A 9,346-nucleotide genomic window follows, 5' to 3' on the forward strand; every position below is an offset into this window, starting at 1 on the left:
GGGGTGGTTGCGATGGGAGGGGGTGTATTGATTGATTGATTGATTCTGGGCTGTGGGTGTCACGGGCTGTGCCGATCACTGCCCCCTGGTTATCTCGGCCAATCCAGAGACCAGGCTCAGAACATTCCGGTCATTCATCCCAGCGGGATGTTCCGGTTCCCCCGATGGTGCACCCCCCCCCCCCCCCCCACCGATTCCTGGCAGTGGGGGGGATGCCTTCCATCAAAAACCTGTCGGCAAAAGTGAGACCAGAAAATCCACCCCCCCCCCCCCGCCCCACCTCTCCCCCCCCCACCCCAACACACCCCTCCCACACCCCCCACCCCCCACCCACCCCCCCGCCCCCGCCCCGCCTCTCCCCCCCACACACCCCCCACCCCCCACCCACCCCCCCACCCCGCCTCTCCCCCCACACACCCCCCACCCCCCACCCACCCCCCCGCCCCGCCTCTCCCCCCCCACACACCCCCCACACACCCCCCACCCCCCCCACACACCCCCCCGCCCCGCCTCTCCCCCCCCACACACCCCCCACACACCCACCACCCCCCACCCCCCCCCACACAGCCCCCGCCCTGCCTCTCCCCCCCACACACCCCCCGCCCCAATTCTCCCCCCCCACACACCCCCCCACCCCCCCACACACCCCCCACCCCCCCCACACACCCCCCCGCCCCACCTCTCCACCCCCACCCCACCGGCCAATGATGGGCTGTTTCTGTGAAACACACCGTGAATTGTGTGGAAATCCTAGGAAGGGGGAGGGGGAGGGTGTGGGAGGGGGAGGGGGAGGGGAAAGGGAGAGAGGAGGGAGGGGGATGGTGGGGGAGGGAGGGGGATAGGGGGAGGGAGGGAGGGGGATGGTGGGGGAGGGAGGGGGATGGGGGAGGGGGAGGGAGGGAGGGGGATGGGGGAGGGAGAGAGGAGGGAGGGGGATGGGGAGCAGGAGCAGCACATGGAGGGGGAGGAGGGTGGGGGAAGGGGACAGGGAGGGGGATGGGGGAGGGGGAGGGAGGGAGGGGGATGGTGGGGGAGGGAGGGGGATGGGGGAGGGGGAGGGAGGGAGGGGGATGGGGGGTGAGAGCGATGAATGAGGAGGATTCCGACGGAATTTGGACAGGAACGTGTTGTAGCTGTGAGCGTGTGAACGGGAAGGTTCTTCTGTGGTCCACTCACATCTGATACTCCCACAAGATTGAACTTACTTGTAAACGGTGTTTGGGCTGAGGTTTTGAACTTGGTAGCCCAGGTTCAGTGTCTGTGGAATATCATTAACGTGTGACACAAGACTGATCAATCCCCGCTTGAATCGGCAGATCGGCCTCACAAACCCAAGCTGCTCGGGTCCTAGAGGGGAAAGAGTTCAGAGTTCAATCGGAGAGAAACCACGGCAATGTGAAGTGGATAAAGGGTTGAGGGGAGCTGATACCTTGTCCTCCTGTACTGTTCCTGACACTGACTGTGACGGCCTTGTTCGAGAACGAACACGGAGGCAAAGTAATGATTACAGACCTCGAGCGAGTGCTTCCCACAATTCCACTGTTGGCCTCATTCACTACTGTGATATCAAACGCTGTGAAAGAAAGAAAAAGAACTGCTGAATAAAACCCTGGCTGGAGTGAGAGGTCAAAGCACAAAGAAAATTACAGCAAAGGAACAGGCCCTCCGGCCTTCCAAATCCACACCAACCAAAGGTCATCCCATGGTCATCATTTGACCAAAGAGGTAAAATGATCCCTGATCCCTAATAGGACGGGGATGGAAGGATTTCAGTGTCCGTCCCTTCAACCTGTTAACAGTTTCCACCACTGGATTCCTGTCTAATGTTCAGAATGGGCTCTGGCTCTGTAAACAGGCAAGCTCAGTATCAGCAGCTCCTGGTTCCCATCGGAACAGGAAGAGACCATTCACCATTCTGTACAATCAATCCCAACCGTATCTGAACCCCATTTACCATTAATCTCAACAAAAATCCACCCCCGCCCCCCCCACTCTCATCCCCAACACCTGTAGCATCAAAATAGAGGGGAGTATTCCGGAGAGTTCCAGATATCCACACCACCTCGTGCTCCCTGACCATCCCCTGGGCAGCCTGGCTCGAATATCAGAATGATCGGACCACTGCCAGACCCCCCCTCCCCTAAACCAAGTCAGACAAATAGTTTCCCACCATCCACCCAAACTAATGATCTGGATTCGTATCCAGTTCCTGAGACTCTAAACACAGCGAATGTTCTGGGGAGCCGGGTTCGAATCCACAGCGGACAGTGGAATTTGAATTCAATAAAAAATACCTGGAATTAAGAATCTGCTGATGAAAAACCCATCTGGTTTACTAATGTCCTTTAGGGAAGGAAATCTGCTGTCCTTACCTGCTTTGGCCTACGTGTGAACCCAGAGTCACAGCAATGAGGTTGACTCTGAATGGAGGGCAATTAGAGATGGGCAATAAATGCTGGCCCAGCCAGCGATGCCCACGTCCCACCAATGAATAAAAAATTCTTTTCCTAATCAATGGGGCTGATATTTTTTCATACCATACCTTTTATTGAGCTGATCTTTCTCTACATCCCAGCTATGACCATAACTCTACATTCTGCACTCTCTCCTTCTCCCCATGTACTCTATGAACAGTATGTTTTGTCTGTACAGTGAAAGGAACAATACTTTTCACTGTATTCCAATACATGTGGCAATAATAAATCAAATCAAAAATCACTGTCAGAATTTCTTTCTAACAATAATGTTATATCCAAGGATTTTATTGGATTAAGGATACAGTGGGTTCAGGATCAATATTCCGGAACGGATTATTTCATTAATCCTAGTCACAACAGAGACAATTGGGTATTTAATTAACCAATCACCAGCGTTAACCAGTCATTAACCAGTCATTAACCAGTTCCCACCCTCATTCTGTGTGGCCGTGTCATTGGTTAGATTTCTTCCACCTGCAGTAATATTGAAAATACCCCCCTGGGTGAAAGCTTTGTGTGGGATGTGTTATTGTTCTAGTCACAGTCACCGTGAGGGAGTGGAGAACATTGATAACCAAAGAGAAGGTTCACCATTGGCTTCCTTCATCTGGAAATACAGATTAAATATTCAGACAAACACAGCTCCTTTCTTGTTGGGTTTTGTGACGTCTCCAGTCTCACTGTGTTGACTTGTTAACCCAAATCTACTAACCCTTGTTCTCCCCTCTCTCTTCTCAATACATTAGATACAGTCATCTAATCACACAATGATACAGCACTGAAGAAGGCTCTTCAGCCCATCATATCTGTGCTAGCTCTTTAAAAGCGCTATGCAATCAGCCACACTCGCTGCTCTTTCCAATGCCCTGCAGGTCCCTTCTGAAAATATTATCTGTTTCCACCGTCCATTTAGACAGCACCTTCCAGATAACAACTTGCTGTGTGACTAAAAACATTCTCCTCACCTCTCCTCTGGTTCTTTTCCGGACTCTTTCCAATCTGTGTCCCCTATGGTTACTGAGCCTCCTGTCACTGCAAACACTTCCTCCTCCCTGACTCTATCCAATCCATTTATGAACGCAAACACCTTAACTAAATCTCCCTGAACCCTTACTGCTCCCAGGAGAACAATCGGGAGAGAAATCCCTCATCCCTGCTCCCATTCCGGTAAATCCCTCTCGTACAATCCGGACCTTTGATATGTGGGCAAGAATTGGAGATTAAGTCCCAGTCAGTGGGTTAGGAAGGGTTTAGCGTAGTCACAGGGTGGAATTTTACCAGCATATCCACCTGGGGTTCATACGATACTGCCCAAAGGAGAATCCTGTTCTTCAGGCTTTGCCCGTTCCCGGAATCGGGGCAGATGTGCCGGTAAAATTCCGGCCAAAGAGTCATAGAGGTCTACAGCACAGATAGAGGCCTTTCAGCCCATTGAATCTGTCCTTGTCATAGACAAAACACCCAATTATTCCAATCCCATTTTCCAGCACTTGGTCCACAGCCTTGTACCTGTGGCATCATTCCCAGAGTGAGTGCTCTGGGGTCCTGGGCAGCAATGATTATTGATGATTGCTACAGAATCTGCAGGTCCCGCACATGATGTTACTCCGGATTTTCATTCAAGTGTTATTCTATAATTATTATCTTGGGGTGTCTGGATTGTCCTTGTGTCAGTGGGAGACAGTGCCATGGGCCACAGCTTGTCCATTCCAGTGTTTCCAGCTGTAATCCCAACACTAGAATTTCCCCAAAATGCAACTCTATAAAATCTCACACAAGTCACGGGTGCTCAGTGAGAATAACAGACAATCCCCCACGGGAATTTCAAACACATCCTTTGGCCGGAATGCTCCGGCTGTTCACACCCTGCTGTCACCACCAGCGGAAATGGAGAATTTGGTGCTCGGCCAAGTCTCCATTCACTGCAGCGGGACTGGAGAATCCCAGCTGCAGGAGAGATCGGAGAATCCCAGCCCATTATCTTCAACAATGGGGGCAGGGGGCACGGTGACACAGCGGTTAGCACTGCTGCCTCACAGCGCCAGGGACACAGGTTCAATTCCTGCTTGGGTCACTGTCTGTGTGGAGTTTGCACATTCTCCCCATGTCTGCATGGGTTTCCTCCGGGTGCTCCAGTTTCCTCCCACAGTCCAAAAATGTGCGGGTTAAGTGGATTGGCCACGCTAAGTTGTCCTTTGGTGTCAGGGGTAAATGCGTGGGGCTATGGGGATAGGGCTTGGATGGGATTGTGGTCAGTGCAGACTTGATGGGCCGAACGGCCTCCTTTTGCACTGTAGGAATCTAAGAGCTCCATGAACAATTGACTCCAGTTAAAGGAAGGAACAGGATTTACGATCTCTGATCCGGTGATGGTTTCTGCTCACAATCACTGTCCGGGTATAAAACTGGATTGCGATGCCTTCACAGTCAAACAGTCGGCAAAGACTCATAAGGACAGGAGGTGGCCATCCAGTCCCTCCACATTCTGAAAGACGTGCTGGTTAGGTGCACGGGCCATGCTAAATTCTCCCTCAGTGAACCCAAACAGGCACCGGAATGTGGCGACTCGGGGATTTTCACAGTAACTTCATTGCGGTGTTAGTGTAAGCCTACTCGTGACACCACTGAATAAACGTTAAACTTTAAACTCGAGCCTGTTCCTGAGAGCTGGATCACACTGTCCAGCTTCGGGAAGAATGGTCAATTGGTCTGAGAAATGGAGAGGCCACAGGATAAACCCGTAACTGAGCAGCAAGTGCTGGGAACTGTCCGCCAGTCTCCCAGTATCTGTGGAGACAGAAACAGAGTTAATGTTTCCAATCCAACTGACTCCTCTACAGAAAGTTTTCCATCATTTTCTGTTTTTATTCCAGCTTTCCAACATAGAACAAAGGACAAAGAAAATTACAGCACAGGAACAGACCCTGCGACCCTCCAAGCCTGCATCGTCCATGCTGCCTGACTGAACTAAAATCCCCTACCCTTCCGGGACCATATCCCTCTATTTCCACCTCATTTATGTACTTGTCAAGATGCTCCTTAAAACTCACTATCGTATCCACTTCCACTACCTCCCCCAGCAGCAAGTTCCAGGCACCCACTACTCTCTGTGTAAAAAATCTGCCTTATACATCTCCTTTAAGCCTTGCTCCTCGCACCTTAAACCTGTGCTCCTAGTAATTGACTCTTCCACCCTGGGAAAAAGCTTCTGACTATCCACTCTGTCCATGCCCCTCATAATCTTGTAGACTTCGATCAGGTCACTCCTCAACCTCTGTCATTCCAGTGAGAACAAGCCAAGTTTCTTCAACCTCTCCTAATAGCTAATGCCCTCCATACCAGGCAACATCCTTATAAATCTTTTCTGTACCCTCTCCAAAGCCTCCACATCCTTCTGGTAGTGTGGCAACCAGAATTGAACATTATATTCCAAACGTGGCCTGAGGTTCTATAAAGCTGCAACATGACTTGCCAGTTTTTAAACTCAGTGCCCCGGTCGATGAAGACAAGCATGCCGAGTGCCTTCTTGACTACCTTCTCCACCTGAGTTACCACTTCCAGTGACCTGTACACATCTGCATTATTTTGTCTTTGTTACAGCAGAGGACAGCGGGTGGGGGGTGTAATTAGAGAATAAAATCCCTGGAGCCTGATAATCCGTGACCCTTCAGCTCCTTTGGGCTGTAAGATTAGGGGAAGTGGCTGATTTTTTAAAAATAACTTTTATTTATAGAAGTCTCAGGAGAAGGAACTTTGCAGCAAAAGATGATTTTTGGAGTGCAGCCCTGCAGGAAATGCAGAAACCAGTTTTCATACAGCAAGATCCCAAAAACGGCAAGTTGACCATCAGTTCTGGTTTATTATTGGAAGGTCAGTGGGAATTCCTGGGGAGAATCTTCATGTGTGGCTGACATCACCCACCAGAGGGAGCTCCAGGTCCATTCTTCACCACAGCCCCATTCCTCCCGAAAATCCAAAGCGTAGCAGACACAGACCACTGAGCGGTACACAGACCACAGAGCGGTACACAGACCACAGAGCGGTACACAGTGCACAGAGCGGTACACAGACCACAGAGCGGTACACAGACCACAGAGCGGTACACAGACCACTGAGCGGTACACAGACCACTGAGCGGTACACAGACCACAGAGCGGTACACAGACCACAGAGCGGTACACAGACCACTGAGCGGTACACAGACCACAGAGCGGTACACAGACCACTGAGCGGTACACAGACCACTGAGCGGTACACAGAGCACAGAGCGGTACACAGACCACTGAGCGGTACACAGTGCACAGAGCGGTACACAGTGCACTGAGCAGTACACAGAGCACAGAGCGGTACACAGACCACTGAGCGGTACACAGTGCACAGAGCGGTACACAGACCACTGAGCGGTACACAGAGCACAGAGCGGTACACAGAGCACTGAGCGGTACACAGTGCACAGAGCAGTACACAGTGCACTGAGCAGTACACAGTGCACACAGCGGTACACAGAGCCAGATACACAGTGCACAGAGCGGTACACAGTGCACAGAGCGGTACACAGAGCCAGATACACAGAGCACTGAGCAGTACACAGTGCACAGAGCGGTACACAGAGCACAGAGTGGTACACAGAGCACAGAGTGGTACACAGTGCCAGATACACAGAGCAATACACAGTGCCAGATACACAGAGCGGTACACAGTGCCAGATACACAGAGCAGTACACAGTGCCAGATACACAGAGCGATACACAGTGCCAGATACACAGAGAGGTACACCATGCCAGATACACAGAGAGGTACACCATGTCAGATACACAGAGCGGTACACAGTGCCAGATACACAGAGCGGTACACAGTGCCAGGTACACAGAGCAGTACACAGTGCCAGATACACAAAGAGGTACACAGTGCCAGATACACAGAGAGGTACACCATGCCAGATACACAGAGCGGTACACAGTGCCAGATACACAGAGAGGTACACCGTGCCAGATACACAGAGCAGCACAAAGTGGCAAATACACAGAGCGGTACACAGTTCTGTACACAATGCCAGGTACATTGTGCAGTACATAGTGCCAAGTACACAATGTGGTACTCAGTGCAGTACACAGTGCAGAAAACAGTGCCAGGGATACTCAGTGCCAGGTACAGAACAGGGATATGCAGTGCTGTACACAATGCCTGGGGTTCACAGTGCTGTACACAGTACCAGGTACATACACAGGGGTACACAGTGTGGTACACAGTGCCAGGGAAACACCGTGCAGGAACACAGTGATGGGGTACTCAGAAAGGATACAAATAGAAGTACACAGAGAGTTTACACCAAGAGAGTATACAGTGCAGGGGGTACATAGTAAGTATACACAGCAGGGAGATACTCAGAAGATAAATTGGGGCAGCCAGGTATCAGAAGGAGGCTAGAAAGGGGAGAAAGAAGAGGTAAAACCTGAAGGAAGAGGATACACAGCTGGGGTATACAGGGGGTATATTGAGGAAAGCAAAGGGAAAGACGGGAGAGATGACAGATGAACAAAGAGAGTTTAAAGTTTATTTATTAGTGTCACAAGTGGGCTTACATTAACACTGCAATGAAGTTACTGCGAAAAATCTCCTAGTTGCCACACTCCGGCACCTGTTCGGGTACACAGAGGGAGAATTTAGCACGGCCAACGCACCCAAACCAGCACGTGTTTCAGACTGTGGAAGGAAACCACAGAACCTGGAGGAAACCCACGCAGACACAGGGACAACATGCAGACTCCACGTGTGACCCAAACCCGGAATCAAACCCGGGTCCCTGGCACTGTGACGCAGCAGTGCTAACCCACTGTGCATCAGTAAGTGAGAGAGAGGGAGAGGGAGGGAGAGGGAGGGAGAGGGAGACGGGGCGGGGGGAAGGAGAGCAAGGTGGGAGGAAGAGTGGGGTTAGAAAGGGAGGGGTGATAGGGAGAAAGGGAGTGAGAGAGAGAGCCACACACAGGAATGGAGAGAAGCAGAGACACACAAGATAGAAAGAAACAGAGAAAGAGAGAGAGAGTGAGATAGAGAGAGAAAATATCCAAGAGAGAGAGTGACAGAGATGGAGGGGAGGTCAGAAACTCTGACAAAACAGAGAGAGAGAGATCGGAACCACACTGACTGGGAGAGTGGAATTCTCCTATGATTTGGAAATATAAAGTGTTAATGTACTTACATTCAACCTGTGCGATAGAGGCAAGCGCGAGCAGTATGAGGAGCCTCATGGTGTGAGGGTGGTCAGTGTGTGAAGGGGGGTCTGAGGGAGAGTCCTTGACGGTCACAGGAGCTGAATCAGGAACAGAGTGAGAACTCCAGCTCAAACCCGAGACTGTCTCAACAAGCAGAGCCAATCAGCAGACTGTCAGACAGGGTGAACTGGTTCAGCAAGGACACTTCTCCCCAGCTGGGACTACACCCAGGGGCCAGCTCCCAAACAGGGCAACACCACCATTCACACTCATGTGGGTGACTCTGAAACACCACCTGAAATGGCCAAATAACTCAGCTCAGAGGAATCAGGGATGGGAAATAAATGCTGGATAAAAGCAAATGACTGTGGATGCTGGGATCTGAAACCCAGGGAGAAAATGCTGGAAAATCTCAGCAGGTCTGGCAGCGTCTGTAAGGAGAGAAAGGAGCTGACATTTCGAGTTCAGATAACCCTTTGTTAAAGCTTTATCAAAGGGACATACCAGCTCCTTTCTCTCCTTACAGATGCTGCCAGACCTGCTGAGATTTTCCAGTGTTTTCTCTTTTGGAAATAAACGCTAGATTAGCTAGCCTTGCCCACATCCTGTAAAAGGGATTTTTAAATCCCCGATTTCCATTGTTCTGTGTTTCCGGAT

The 9,346-nt window shown here is 51.0% G+C and overlaps 1 protein-coding gene across 1 annotated transcript; it reads right to left on the reverse strand.

Moving 5' to 3' along the window:
- Positions 1–1,201: 1,201 nt before the first annotated feature.
- Positions 1,202–8,851, reverse strand: LOC145359778 (uroplakin-2-like). The gene is made up of 3 exons (XM_080214556.1): positions 8,677–8,851; positions 1,430–1,573; positions 1,202–1,347 (listed from the first exon to the last, which is right to left on the reverse strand). Exons 1-3 carry the CDS (start codon positions 8,723–8,725, stop codon positions 1,202–1,204), a joined length of 339 nt encoding a protein of 112 aa, XP_080070682.1. The 5' UTR covers positions 8,726–8,851.
- Positions 8,852–9,346: the final 495 nt, after the last annotated feature.

Source organism: Carcharhinus amblyrhynchos, chromosome 29, assembly GCF_965287045.1.
Source record: "Carcharhinus amblyrhynchos chromosome 29, sCarAmb.v2.hapA, whole genome shotgun sequence".
NCBI classification, from domain to species: Eukaryota; Metazoa; Chordata; class Chondrichthyes; order Carcharhiniformes; family Carcharhinidae; genus Carcharhinus; species Carcharhinus amblyrhynchos.

Excerpts from the sequence above, each read along its gene's own strand:
- LOC145359778 (XM_080214556.1), bottom strand. The coding sequence starts at position 8,725 with ATGAGGCTCCTCATACTGCTCGCGCTTGCCTCTATCGCACAGGTTGAA. Across the intron at positions 1,574-8,676 it reads CTCTATCGCACAGGTTGAAT|CGTTTGATATCACAGTAGTG; the intron begins GTAAGTACATTA and ends TTTCTTTCACAG. Across the intron at positions 1,348-1,429 it reads GAACAGTACAGGAGGACAAG|GACCCGAGCAGCTTGGGTTT; the intron begins GTATCAGCTCCC and ends TTTCCCCTCTAG.